At 41.6% G+C, this 14,321-nt stretch overlaps 1 protein-coding gene across 3 annotated transcripts in view; it reads left to right on the top strand.

The window, feature by feature from the left end:
• EDAR (ectodysplasin A receptor) overlaps positions 1–14,321 on the top strand; it is a 96,115-nt gene that overhangs the window by 78,567 nt on the left and 3,227 nt on the right. For all 3 annotated transcript variants that reach the window (XM_040623685.1, XM_008712235.2, XM_008712234.2), the window contains 2 exons: positions 257–413; positions 1,586–1,646. In XM_040623685.1, coding sequence (XP_040479619.1) covers positions 257–413; positions 1,586–1,646 — 218 coding nt within the window. The remainder of the gene's footprint in view (positions 1–256; positions 414–1,585; positions 1,647–14,321) is intronic.

Genomic DNA, 14,321 nt, shown 5'->3' with positions numbered 1-14,321 from the left:
CTGCAGGGCTCGACAGACGCCCTGTGAGTCCTCTCCCAGGACACCTTGCAGGCCGCCCTGCATCTGGATCCCTAGGGGAGAGGAGAGCAGAGAACGAGGAGTCGTGAGTGCGGCACGTCACTCTCACCTCGTGCCCAGGAGCTGCGCAGTGAAAGCTTGGGGAACAAGCCCCTGCATCCTAATCGATCTCCCAATCGTCTCCCCGCCGGAAGAATGTGTCAGGTCCCCGCTAACAAACACCCTCCTACTCCCGCAGCGAGAATGACGCGTCGTCGGAGAACGAGCAGCTGCTGAGCCGGAGCATGGACAGCGACGAGGAGCCCGCCACCGACAAGCAGGGCTCCCCAGAGCTGTGCCTCTTGTCGCTGGTTCACCTGGCCCGGGAGAAGTCAGCGACCACCAAGTCGGCCGGGGTGAGGCCCTGGTGCTGCTCCTTGCTCGCTCCTTGTTGCCCAGGGAGGGGGAGGCGAGAGGGGAGCCCGCCACAGGAGCCTAGATAGAGTGGCAGGCTTAAAGCAAGACAGTAAAAAAATAGGAAGCGTATCTCTGTATTATCTAGCTTATAGAAGAAAATGAAAGAGAGTAAGCAAAGAGAAAAGTTAAAATTGCTTGGAATACCATAGGACAGAAAAAACCTTTGTAAACATACTGGCGTGTGTCCAAGCAGACAAAATATATATGTGTGTATATACACACACACGCATACACACACAGTGTACACACTTACACATACACACACCCACCGTGTACACACACATACACACCCATAGCGAACACACATACACACACACATACACACTATGCATTCTGCATGTAAAATTGTCCAAAGGGCTTGTCACCCAAAGCAGGCCACCTCGGAAAGCGCCGTGGCAAGGGGCAAAGAAGCACAGTGCGACCCAGGCTGCCTGAGCGTGTAGCCCGTGGTTCGCTGGCAGCCTGATGCAAGCATAGCACAGTGGGTTGCTAGGTAGCAGTGCTAATGTCCCCGCTTGGGAAGCTGGATCTGGCTTAGGTCTGGCCAGGGAGGCCACGCTCTGGGCTGCCCTGAGTTCAGGGACAGCTGTGATGGCACCCATCCCTTGCAGGGACCCTGGAGGCCTCTGGAGTTGTTCTGAGAGGTATTGGCTCCCTTGGGGGCGTGGGACCTTTCAGCCAGGACCCCTTCTGCACCAATGCAGCACAGGCCTCATGTCCTAACCTGGAGCTGTGCGCTCTGGGAGAAGAGTCTGGGGATTGCCGCAGACACAGCCAAGGCTTCTCAGGCCCCTAGTGGCCAGCTGGGGTCCCCACCACTCACCCCGCACACAGACTGATGCCAGGTGTCTTGTGAGCCTGAATGTCCAGTGGAGAATAAACAGCAGCCCCCACCTCTGTGAACAGGGAAGGGGCTTGAGTTGGAGACCCGAAGAAAAGGCTTTCTCCCTGTGACTTCCTGATGAGATGGTCACGTGAGGGCGCCATTCAGTATTTCTGACTCTAAGTCAGGGGACAGCAGCTGCCAACACTGGGATGGAGAATTTGCATTTTTGTGGGCTACCACTTTCTCTTGTTCGGAAAATTAACATTCTCTTAACGTTTCCCGTAGATTCAAAGTCGGAGGAAAAAGATACTGGATGTGTATGCCAATGTGTGTGGAGTCGTTGAAGGTAAGCATGGACACGCTGGAGACACGCACCCCAGAGTTCCCCAAGGATCTTGCCCCCACCGTCAACATGGAGGAGGTGCCTCTGGCAAGAGTCCCAAGGCCCCATGGGGGCCAAGAAAGGCCGCCCACCCCAGCTTGTCGTATTCCTCATCCCAGAGGCTGGCGAACCCACTTCAGGTGTGGAGGGACGTGGAATTTGGCACCGAACTATTTAAGGCCTTTTCCCTGGCACTCCCCAAGGCGCTTTCCCTCACAGGACAAGAAGATGACGCCCAGCCAGCCCCGGGGTAGAGCCTCCCTGGGGGACCGTGCAGAACAGTAGCGGAAGGAGCCAGGGTCCTTCAGGGTCCTCCAGATGCTGTCACCGCACTAGTGTTTTCAGTCACTTACGTAGTCATTAGCTGGCCTTGCCCTTTCCCTGGGTACTGGTCCCCCGCCTCGAAGATGTTTCCCGAGCAAGCAGAGTCAGACTGCCTCACAACTACACTCTGGGTATGGGCAGCAGGACTAGGTATATAAGCATTTCAACCTGAAACCAGAATCCACAGTCCCCATTTCTTCCAAATCTAGGCTCTAACTTACCTTTGTATTCACCCAGGCGACAAAACCCTTCATCACTGAGGTTAGGGAATGTTCCCAGCTTCATCAGGCCACTCGGTCCTGGTCTCACTGGCGTCCCTCCTTGGACTTCTGGGTCTGCCCCAGGCAGGAGGAGCGGAGCCTGGGGAACTCTCATTTCTCCGCATAGGTGGAGCCCAGCACACCGAGCCCAGGGCAGGCCTACTGGCTGAGTTCTCCTTTGGCCAGAAATAACTTCCAGGGGCCAAGAACTCGACTTGGCTGCCTGTTGAAACGCAGCATCCCTCCATAAATACACATGCCCCACGTCTGATAAGCCTGGCATGGCTGCCTCGTGGAGAGATTTGCATTCCATCATCCTGGAAAGCTCTTCTCTGTTCCAAAAGATGTCTTGGCCTTTAGAGCCCATACTCCTGGGACAGTGGTTTTCAAATTAATTTCGGGAACCCCACAGGAAAGAGGAGCCTCTGCAGTGAGACTGTGAGCCCCATGTACCTGGCCACCCTCTCACAGCCTGGGGTGTGCGGTGTGCTTATCAAACCTCGGGGACGCTCACATCGCCAAGGCGCAGAACCTTAGCCCAGCAGTGCCCAGCCCTAGGGGAACAGTATATACCCACCCAGAGTCTTCCACTGTCTCCTCTCTGCCCAGCCCACCCCCAAATGCCCCAAGATCCTGATTTAATTTGGCTGGGGTGAGTCTCCGGCATCAATTTCTTTTGTTTGTTTTTAATTAAACTTGTAATTCTGAGATCACTGCAGATTCACATGCAGTGGTAGGACACGATACAGAGTTCCTCTGGACCTTACTCAGTGCCACCCAATGAGACCATCTTGCTGAACCATCTCTGAAAGTCACAATCAGGTCATTGATTGTCATTGTCTTCTGTACCTGAAGACAGAGCCCATTTCCTTCACCACAAAGGTCCCTCTGGATACTCCCCCAACCCTGCTTCTCCTTCGCCGCCTTCAGCCACTAATCCATTCTTCGTTTCTACAGTTTTGTCATTTCATGAACCTTAAGCGAACTCATGCACCATGTAACCTCTTGCCAAAGGCCCTTTTCCTCCACATAATTCCCTGGAGATTCATGAAGGTTGTTGTGTGTGTCGTAGATTTTTCCTCATACCCCTGAGTACCTGCCCACATCATGGACAAATCACAACTGGTCGAAGCACTCATCCGTTTAAGAACATCTTGGTTGTTTCCAGTTTGGGGCTAGGAAGAATAAAGCCACTATAAGGAGCCGTGAATAGGTTTTTATGTGAACATAAGCCATCATTTCTCTGGGATAAATGTCCAGGAGTGCAGTTGTTGGGTTGTATGGTAGTTGCGTGTTTAGTGCTTTAAAAAACTGCCTAGGGGCCTGGGTGACCCAGTGGGTTGAGCGTCCAACTCTTGATTTTGGCTCAGGTCGTGATCTCAGGGTCGTGGGGTCGGTCCCCGCCCTGAGCTCCGAACTTGGCACAGCACGGCGTCTGCTTAAGATTCTCTCTCCTTCTCCCTCTGCCCCTCCCACTAGTGCTCTCTCTCTCTCTCTCTCTCTAAAATAAATAAATAAATCTTTTTTTAAAAAAAATGCTAAACTTTTCCAAAATGCCAGTACCGTGTCCATCCCCACTGGCAATAAGTGAGCATTTGCTGGTGTTGCTGTTTTTTATTTTAGTCATTCTGATAGTTATGTTCTCATATCTCATGGTGGTTTTAATTTGCATTTCCTAATGCAGCATCTTTTCATGAGCTCATTGCCGTTTCTATGCCCTCTTCAGTAAAATGTTTCTCTGTGTCTTTTGCCCATTTTCCAACTGGACTGCGGGGATTTTTTGCTGTTGAGTTTTGAATACTAGTCCTTTGATGGATATGAGATTTGAAGATATTTTCTCCACTGTGTAGGGTGTCTTTCCATTCTCTTAATAGGGTCTTACACAGAGAGGTGAAATTTTGAGGAGTTAAATGTATCAAGTTTTACTTTTACAGATTGTGTTTTTGGTATCAAGGCTAAGATCTCTTTGCCTAGCCTTAGATCACAAAGATTTTCTCTTGTGATTGTTTTCTAAAAAGTTTTATCATTTTGGCATTTGAGTCCATGATTAGTTGGAGTTAATTTTTATAAAAGATGTGAGACTTAGGTTGAGGTGTTTTGTTTTTTTGTTCTTCCCTGTAGATGTCCAGTAGCCCCAGCACCATTTGTTGGGAAGAGCTATCTTTTATCCATTGAATTGCTTTCACACTTTTGTCAAAAACCAGCTTGGGCATACTTGTGTGGCTCTATTTTCTGGGTTCTCTGTTCTGTTGCGCTGATCTGGGTCTCAGCTCCTCTGCCAGTGCCACATTAGCTGTACAACAAGCCTTGAAATCAGACAGTCTGTTTGCTCCCACTTTCTTCTTTCTGTTCCAAATTGGTCTAGCTCATGCTAGTTCCTTTGCCCTTCCATATAAATTTTAGAATAATTGTCCCTATAGCTACAAAATATCTTGCTGGGGATTTTGATAGGAATTACATCAAACCTGTATACCAAAGTTTGGGGAGATTTGACATCTTTACTATGTAGAGTTTTCTAATCCATGAAAATGGTATGTCTCTTCATTCATTTAGATTTTCTTCAACTTTTCCCATTAGCGTTATGTAGTTTCTAGAATACAATTCCTATACATATTTTCCTAGATTTATATCTAGGAATTTCATTTATTTTTTAAATGATTGTAAGTGAGATTTTATTTTAATTTCAGTGTCCACATATTAATTGCTAATATATGGAAATGCAATTGATTTTTGTAGGTTTACCTTGTATCCTATGACTTGCTGAACTCACAAAGTCTCAAGAGTTTTCTTATAGATTCCTTGAGATTTTCTACATAGATAATCACGTCTGCAGATGGGGACACTTTTATTTCTTCCTTCCCAATCTATATGCCTTTTCTTGCCTTATTGCACTGGCTATAACTTCCAGCATTATATTGAATAAGAGTAATAAGAACAGAAATCCTTTCCTTGTTCCTGATCTTAAAGGGAAAGCATGCTTTTCACCATTAAGTATAATGTTGGTTCTAGGGTTTTTGTAAATGATTTACATTAATTTTGTGGATAGATTACGTTGATTTTTGAATACTGAACCAGCCTCACAACCCTGGAATAAGTCCATTTGTCATAGTATATAATTCTTTTTATATATTATTGAATTCTATTTAGTAATATTTTGTTAAGGATTTTTTAAATCTATATTAATGAGGGATATTGGTGTGTAATTTCTCTTTTTGTACTGTTCTGATCTGGTTTTGGTATCAGGCTAATACTGGCTTCACAAAATAAATTGGGAAGTGTTTCCTCCTTTTCTATATTCCAGAAGAGATTATATAGAATGTGTTAATTCTTCTTTGTATGTTTGGTAGAGTTCTCCAATGAAACTGTGTAGCCTGGAGATTTCTTTTGGGAGAATTTTATTTTATTTATTTTATTTATTTTTTTTATAATGATTTTTTATTATATTATGTTAGTCACCATACAGTACATCCCCGGTTTTCGATGTAAGGCTCGATGATTCATTAGTTGTGTATAACACCCAGTGCACCATGCAATATGTGTCCTCCTTACTACCCATCACCGGTCTATCCCATTCCCCCACCCCCCTCCCCTCTGTAGCCCTCAGTTTGTTTCTCATAGTCCATAGTCTCTCATGTTTCATTCCCCCTTCTGATTACCCCCCCTTTCTTTATCCCTTTCTTCCCCTACTGATCATTCTAGTTCTTATGTTCCATAGATGAGAGAAATCATATGATAGTTGTCTTTCTCTGCTTGACTTATTTCACTAAGCATTATCTCCTCCAGTGCCGTCCATGTTGTAGCAAATGTTGAGAACTCATTCTTTCTGATTGCTGAGTAATATTCCATTGTATATATGGACCACAACTTAATCCAGTCATCTGTTGCAGGGCATCTCGGCTCCTTCCACGATTTAGCTATTGTGGACATTGCTGCTATGAACATTGGGGTGCATTGGCCCTTCTCTTCACTACGCTCTGTATCTTTGGGGTAAACACCCAGTAGTGCAATGGCTGGATCATAGGGTAGCTCAATTTTTAACTTTTTAAGGACCTCCACACTGTTTTCCAGAGTGGCTGTACCAACTTGCATTCCCACCAACAATGTAGGGAGGGATCCCTTTCTCCATCCTCTCCAACAATTGTTGTTTCTTGCCTTGTCTATTTTTGCCATTCTAACTGGCGTAAGGTGGTATCTCAGTGTGGTTTTGATTTGAATTTCCTTGATGGCTAATGATTTTTGAACATTTTTTCATGTGTCTGTTAGCCATTTGCATGTCTTCATTAGAAAAGTGTCTGTTCATATCTTCTGCCCATTTTTGATTTGTTTATTTGTTTCGTGTATTGAGTTTGAAGTTCTTTTGTAGATCTTGGATACCAGTCCTTTATCTGTCATTTGCAAATATCTTCTCCCATTCAGTGGCTGCCTCTTAGTTTTTCTGACTGTTTCCTTGGCTGTGCAGAAACTTTTAATCTTGATGAAGTCCCATAAATTCATTTTATCTTTTGTTTCTCTTGCCTTTGGGGATGTATCATGAAAAGGTTGCTTTGGCCGATGTCGTAGAGGTTGCTGCCTTATTTCTCCTCTAGAATTTTGATGGATTCCTGTCTCACATCGAGGTCTTTCATCCATTTGGAGTTTATTTTTGTGTATGGTGTGAGGAGAGTGTCAAGTTTCATTCTTTTGCATGTAGCTGTCCAATTTTCCCAGCACCATTTATTGAAGAGACTGTCTTTTTCACGGATGTTTTTTCCTGCTTTATCAAATATTAGTTGCCCAAAGAGCTGAGGGTCCATTTCTGGGCTCTCTATTCTGTTCCATTGGTCTATGTGTCTGTTTTTGTGCCAGTACCATGCTGTCTTTGTGATCACAGCTTTGTAGTACAGCTCGAAATCCGGCATTGTGATGCCCCCAGCTTTGTTTCTCCTTTTCAACAGTTCCTTGGAGTCGGGTCTTTTCTGTTTCCATACAAATTTAAGGACTATTTGTTCCAGTTCTTTGAAAAATGTCCTCGGTATTTTGATCAGGATAGCATTGAAAGTGTAGATTGCTCTGGGTATGGACATTTTAACTATGTTAATTCTTCCGATCCATGGGCATGGAATATCTTTCCATCTTTTTATGTCTTCCTCAATGTCTTTTAAGAGTGATTTATAGTTTCTAGAATAAAGGTCCTTTACGTCTGGTTAGGTTAATTCCAAGGTAACGTATGGTTTTTGGTGCTATTGTAAAATGGGATGGATTCCTAATTTCTCTTTCTTCGTTCGTAGATTGTTGTGTACAGAAATGCAACTGATTTCTGAGCATTGATTTTGTATCCCGCCACGTTACTGAATTGCTCTATAACTTCTAATAGTTTGGGAGTGGCTTCTTTTGGGTTTTCCATATAGAGTATCATGTCATCTGCGAAGAGAGACATTTTGACTTCTTCTTTGCCGTTTGAATACCTTTGATCCCTTTTTGTTGTCGATTGCTGTTGCAAGGACTTCTAGTACTATGTTGAATAATAGTGGCGAGAGTGGCATCCTTGTCGTGTTCCTGATCTTATGGGAAAGGCTTCCAGCTTTTCCCCATTGAAATAATATTTGCAGTAGGCTTTTCATTAGATGGCTTTTTATGAGATTGAGAAATGTACTTCTATTCCTACATCTGAAGGGTTTTAATCAGGAAAGGATGCTGTATTTTGTCAAATGCTTTTCGCATCGATTGAGAGGATCATATGGTTCCTGAGTCTTTTCTTGTTGATATGATGTATCACACTGATTGATTTGCGATCATTGAACCACGCTTGCATCCCAGGTATGAATCCCACTTGATGTGGTGGATAATCCTTTTAATGAACTGTTGATTCTATTAAAAGTATCTTGTTGAGGATTTTGGATCCATATTCATTAGGGAAATCGTCTGTCATTCTCCTTTTGAGGGTCTTTGCCTGGTTTGGGGATCAAGGGTAATTTGGCCTCATAGAATGAGTTTGGTAGCTTTCCTTCTGTTTCTATTTTTGAATAGCTTTAGGAGAATAGGTATTTATTTCTTCTTTGAATGTTTGGTAGAATTCCCCAGGAAAACCCGTCCAGGCCTGGAGTTTTGTTATTTGGAAGGTTGTTTATCACTGACTCAATTTCTTCAATTAATTGGCCTGTTTAAGGAATCAATTTCTTCCGGTTTCAATCTTGGTAGTTAATAGGTTTCCAGGAAGGATTCCATCTCTTCCGGATTGCTTAGTTTATTGCATATTAGCTGTTGATATAATTTCTAATAATCCTTCCAATTTCAATGGTGTTGCTGTGACCTCTCCTTTTTCATTCATAATTTTAATAATCTGGTTCCTTTCTCTTTCTTTTGGATAAGTCTTGCCAGTGGTCTGTCAATTTTATTGATTCTCTCCAAGAACCAGCTTCTAGTCCTGTTGATCTGCTCTACTGTACTTCTGGTTTCTGCTTGATTGATTTCAAGCTCTAATTTTGGTCAACTGCTTCCTCGTCTGTGGATTAGGCCTGTCCACTCTGTTGCTGTTCCAGTCTGCAGGGTGAGAATATAAAAACTGCATTTTAGATTTTTCTATTCTTTTGAGTGAGGCTTGGATGGCTATGTATTTCCCCTTAGGACTGCTCTTTGCAGTATCCCATAGGTTTTTGGACTTGTTTTTTCATTCTCATTGGTCTCCATAAATTGTTTAATTTGATTTTGATTTCCTGGTTTATCAAGTCTAGGCCCAGGATGGTTCTTAGTACCAAGTGTTTGAGTTTCTTCCAATTTTTCCCTTGTGGTTGAGTTCCAATTTCAGAGCGTTGTGGTCACAAAGAATATGCAGGGGATAATTTCAATCTTTTTAGTATCGGCTGAGACCTGTTTTGTGTCCCAGAACATGGTCTATTCTTGAGAATGTTCCATGGGCATTAGAATAGAATGAGTATTCTTTTGTCTGCGTGTAGTGTTCTATATATACTATGAGGTCCAACTCGTCGAGTATGGCATTCAAAGCCTTTGATTCTTTGCTTAGTTTTTGCCAGGGTGTTCTGTCTATTTCTGAGAGTGGAGTGTTGAGGTCCCCTACTATTAATGTATTTTTATTTATATGTCTCTTTATTCTGGTTAAGAGTTGGTACTTGTATCTTGCTGCTCCTTGTTGGGGAGTATATATTTATAATTGTCATATCCACTTGTTGGTACGTTCCTTTAAGAATAATATAGTGCCCTTCTGTGTCTCTAACTATAGTCTGTAGTTTAAAATCCAGTTTATCTGATATGAGAATTGCTATCCCAGCTTTCTTTTTGAGGTCCATTTGCTTGAAAGATGGTACTCCATCCCCTTACTCTCGTCTGAATGCATCTTTGTTAGAAATGAGTCTCTTGTAGACAGCAAATGGATGGGTCATTTCTTTTATCAATCTGTCAACCCTGTAGGCGTTTAAGCAAGAATTTAAACCATTAATGTTAAGAGCGAGTACTGGAGATATGCTTTTAATGCTGCCATGTTGTCAGTAAAGTCTTTGTTTGTTTGTGTGTGACTTTCTGTTCTGTATCACTCTTGGGGCCTTTTACTTTTATAGAACCCCCCGTAATACCTCCTGTAGGGCTGGTTTTGTGGTTACAAAATTGGTTAGTGACTGTCGATTCTGAAATGTCTTTATTTCTCCATCCATTCTGAATGACAGCCTTGCTGGATAAAGGATCCTTGGCTGCATGTTTTTCTCTGAAAGAGCTTTAAAAATGCTCCCCAACCCTTTCTCTATTCCAGGTCTGTGTAGACGGGTCTGGCGTAATTCTGATGCCTTTGCCTTGGACGTGAGAAATTTCTTTGCCCTGGCCGCTTTCAATACTGTATCCTTGGATCTAATATTTGCGAATTGTACTATGACATGACGTGGCGTAGGTTTGTCGTGGTTGAGCTTGGGAGGGGTCCTCTCTGCCTCTTGGACACGAATGTTTGTTTTCTTTTGGGAGAATTTTAAATTACAAATTACATTTCCTTAATAGTTATAAGGTTATTCAAATGATCTATTTCATACTGAGTGAGTTGCATTCATGCTTTTTAAGGAATCATCCTATTTCATCTAAGTTGTCCAATTTATGTGTGTAGAGTTGCTTGTAAATTCTTTTTTTAAAATTTTTAGAAAAGATTTTATTTATTTATTTGAGAGAGTGAGCATGAGAGAGAGAGAGTACCCGAGCAGGGGCAGAGGGAGAGGAAGAGGGAGAAGCAGACTCCCCTGCTGAGCAGGGAGCCCGACATGGAGCTCGATCCCAGGATCCTGGGATCATGACCTGAGTCAAAAGCAGATGCTTAACTGACTGAGCCACCCAGGTGCCACCCCCTTTTTTTTTAATGTCTGAAGGGTCTGTAATGATATCTTCTTCATTGCTTAATATTGGTATTTTGTGTCTTCTTTCTTCATTTTTTCTTTATCTATCTTACATTTATCCATTTTATTGACAAAGAACTGGCTCTTTTCATGTTTCTCTCTCTTGTTTTACCTTTTTCAATTTTATTGATTACTGCTCTTTACGATATCCTTCCTCCTGTTTACTTTGGGTTTATTTTGTTATCTTTTCCTAGATGCTTGAGATGGAAGCTTAGATGACAGATTTGAGATTTTTCCTCTTTTGTAATGTATGTATTGGTGATATAAATATCCCTCTCAGTATTGCTTTAGCTGTTCTACAAACTCTGATATGTTGTATTTTCATTTACTTCATTTAAAAGATTTCCTCTGAGATTTCCTCTTTGACCCATGGATTATTTGGAAGTGTGTTGTTTAGTCCTCATCCCATACCAAATGCATTAACAGTGGTGCAAGACAGACACCTGCTGAATAGTGGAGCCACCAGAATGCAGTGAAAGGCCAGCACTGTGGAGTTATTCCCAGTGCCAGTGGCTTTCCTCATTGCAGGAGGCAGGACACAGAGCAGGAAGTGACTGCTGGTCACTCTTCCCTGCGTGGGAAGTACCAACAACCTTTGGTTCTGGAACCTCCCAGAAAGAATAGGACACACACATATTTTCTCCCTCCAGCCCTATATACAATTTTCTTCTAAAGAAATGTCAAGAGAATAGGCAGGAATCTAATAAACGTCTCTGAAAACAATGTCTCTCCATTTGAAAAATAAACTGTCTTTAAATGCATTAACTTCATGGAGAAATAAATGCAATAAACCAAATTTAATCCCTGCCAAAAAAAAAAAAAAAGAGGAGAGAGAGAGAGTTGTTTAGTTCCCAAGTGTGTGAAGATTTTCCTGTTATCTTTGTTTTTGACTTATAGTTTAATTCCATTGTGGTAGGCAAATACACTCTGTATACAGTTTCGATTATTTTCTTTCTTTTCTTGAGACTTGAGGCCTACATTTGAAAAGAATGTGTGTTCTGTTATTGTTGTATGGAGTATTCTATAAATGTTGATTGGATTTTGTTGGTTGATGGTGATGTTGAGTTCTATATTCTTGCTGATTTCCAAGCAATTGTTCTATCAGTTACTGAGGGAAAGTTGTTGAAGTCTCCAACTGTAATTGTGACTTTGTCTATTTCTCCTTTCAGTTCTTCAGTTTTTCCGTCACATATTTTGGAGCTCTGTTGTTTGATGCATATAGACTTAGGATTGCTATGTCTTCACAGTGGATTGACCCTTTTATCATTAAATAATGTTCCTCTGTCTCTGGTAATTTCCTTTATTCTGAAGTCTACTCTGTCTGATGTAATAGCCACTTCTGCTTTCCTTTCATTAGCGTTTACATGGTATATGCTTTTCCATTCTTGTACTTTCAACCTGCCTGCATCATATTGGAATTAGCTTCTTATAGATAGCATATAATTGGGCCTTTTTTTTTTTTTGTCCATTCTGCCAAGCCCTGTTTTTTTTAACTGATATTTAAATCATTTACATTTAATGTAGCTATTGATATGTTAGCATTTAAGATTGCTATTTTATTTTTTGTTTACTCTTTTTTGCCTCTGTTTTTCATTTTCTCTATTTTCTTTTTCCTGCTTTCCTTTGGGTCACTTGAACATATTTTAGAAATCCATTTTGATGGTTTTTTTTGAGTGATGTATTTTGTGTTCTGAGTACATAGCTTTTTCCATAGCTATTTTAGTAGTTTCTTCATCTCTCAATCTCTCTCTCAGTATATATATACAGCTTATCACAGTCCACTGGGGTCATCCTTTTACTAGTTTGAATGAAGTATAAAAAACTTCCTTTTATGTCCTTCCTGTTTATAGTTGTCTTAAATATTTCCTCTACATATATTTAGAACCACATCAGTTGCTTCAACATAATTCAGAAAACCTAAAAGGAAAAGGAAAGCTATTGTGTTTATCGATATTTTTGCTCTTTTCTGATGTTCCAAGGTTCCTTCTTTTATCCTTTCCTTTCTGTTTAGAGACTTCTTTTAGTCATTCCTTTAAGGTAGTTCTGTTTGGTGACAGATTCTTAGTTTTCCTTCATTCTGAGAATGCCTTGATTTCCCCTCATTCTTGAAGGGTATTTTCACTGGATGAGGGACACTGAGTTGACAGTTCTTTCCTTTCTGTAGTTGAAAATACTGTGCCATGTCCCTCTAGTCTCCAAGTTTCTGATGAGAAATCCACTGCCATTCTAATTGCTTTTCTGCTCTAGCTAAGGTGTTGATTTTTTTTCTTGCTGCTTTCAAGACTTTTTTGTCTTTAGTTTTCAAAAGTTTGTGATGTGTCTTGATGTGAATTTCTTTGGGTGTACCCTGTTTGGAGCTTTCTCAGCTTCTTAAATCTGTAGGCTTATGTATCTTTCCAAATTTGGGAAGTTTTCAGCCATTATTTCCTTTTCCATCCATACCCTCTCTCTCCCCTCCTAGGCCTCCATGACATGAATGTGAGATCTTTTGTTTTAGCCCCACGGGTCCTTGGGACTCTGTTTTTCAGTTTATTTTATATATAGATAGATAGATAGATATAGATATAGATATAGATATAGATATAGATATATATTCTGCCATTGAGAATATCTACTCACCTTTTAATCTCAATCATTGTCTTTTTGCAGTTCCAACATTGCCACTTGGTTCTTTTTTATATTTTCTATCTTTTGCTAAGGCTTTCTATTTTTTCATTTGTTTCAAGTATGTATGTAATTATTTGTTGAAGCATTTTTATCATGGCTTCCTTAAAATATTTATCTGATAATTCTAACATCTCTGTTATCTTTGGTCTTGTCTTTTTTCATTCATTTGAGATCTTCCTAGCCATCAGCAGCAACAGGATTTGGCTGACTTGCCTCACATTCTTTACCCTTTTTGGGAAATATTTTCAAAATAAAATTAAGAACATTTGAGATCAGCCTAGTTTTCGGTATGCTGAGTGGGTTTCTATTGAAACTGGAAGGTTTATGTCATGTTATGAGACTCCGGACTTATTTAAACCTTCTCTTATATTTATATAAGAGCTGGTTTCCTCTGATACCTCTGTGGAGGTAGATGCCTAGGTTCCCATTCACCCTTCATTGACACCCAAGCAGGGCCTTCTTTTTGTTGCTGGTGGGGGCTGGGGTGGGGTGGGAATCTCTCTATGTGGTCTCCACTGATATCTCTGGAGTGGGCAGCCTCTCAACCTGGCCTTCCCTGACAACTGGTGCATATTACAGCCTACTGTGGGTGGACATCCAAGCTCCCATTCAGCCTTTGCTGGCCTTAGTGGGGGTAGGGCCATGGTTTTCTCTGTGTTTTGGCTGTAACAAAGCAGTTATTATCTAACTGTTTTCTTCTTGTTGAGCTTCTCTTTCCCTAGTGCTTCAGCTAGAGAGAGCAGACCCCCATTGGGGCTATTTTTGTTTGCTATTGGTGTTTCTGGGTTGCTGGACTCTTCAGCTCCATGTCTGGGATAATGAGGCAAAAGGAAACCAAGGAACTCAGCACCGTATCATTGCTCTACTCCCAAGATCCCTACCAATCTGTCTTTTCTCTCCACAGAGTCTCCTTATGTTTGCTTTGCACATAGTGTCCGGGGTTTTTAGCTGTACTTACAAGGAGGAATAGGGAAAAACATATTTATTCCATCATCCGAAAGTGAAAATATATCGATTTTTTTTTT

Source organism: Ursus maritimus, unplaced genomic scaffold (genome assembly GCF_017311325.1).
Source record: "Ursus maritimus isolate PB19 unplaced genomic scaffold, ASM1731132v1 scaffold_6, whole genome shotgun sequence".
Taxonomy (NCBI): Eukaryota; Metazoa; Chordata; class Mammalia; order Carnivora; family Ursidae; genus Ursus; species Ursus maritimus.
The sequence above is the reverse complement of the archived record's forward strand: the minus strand, read 5'-3'. Positions and strand labels throughout refer to the sequence as shown.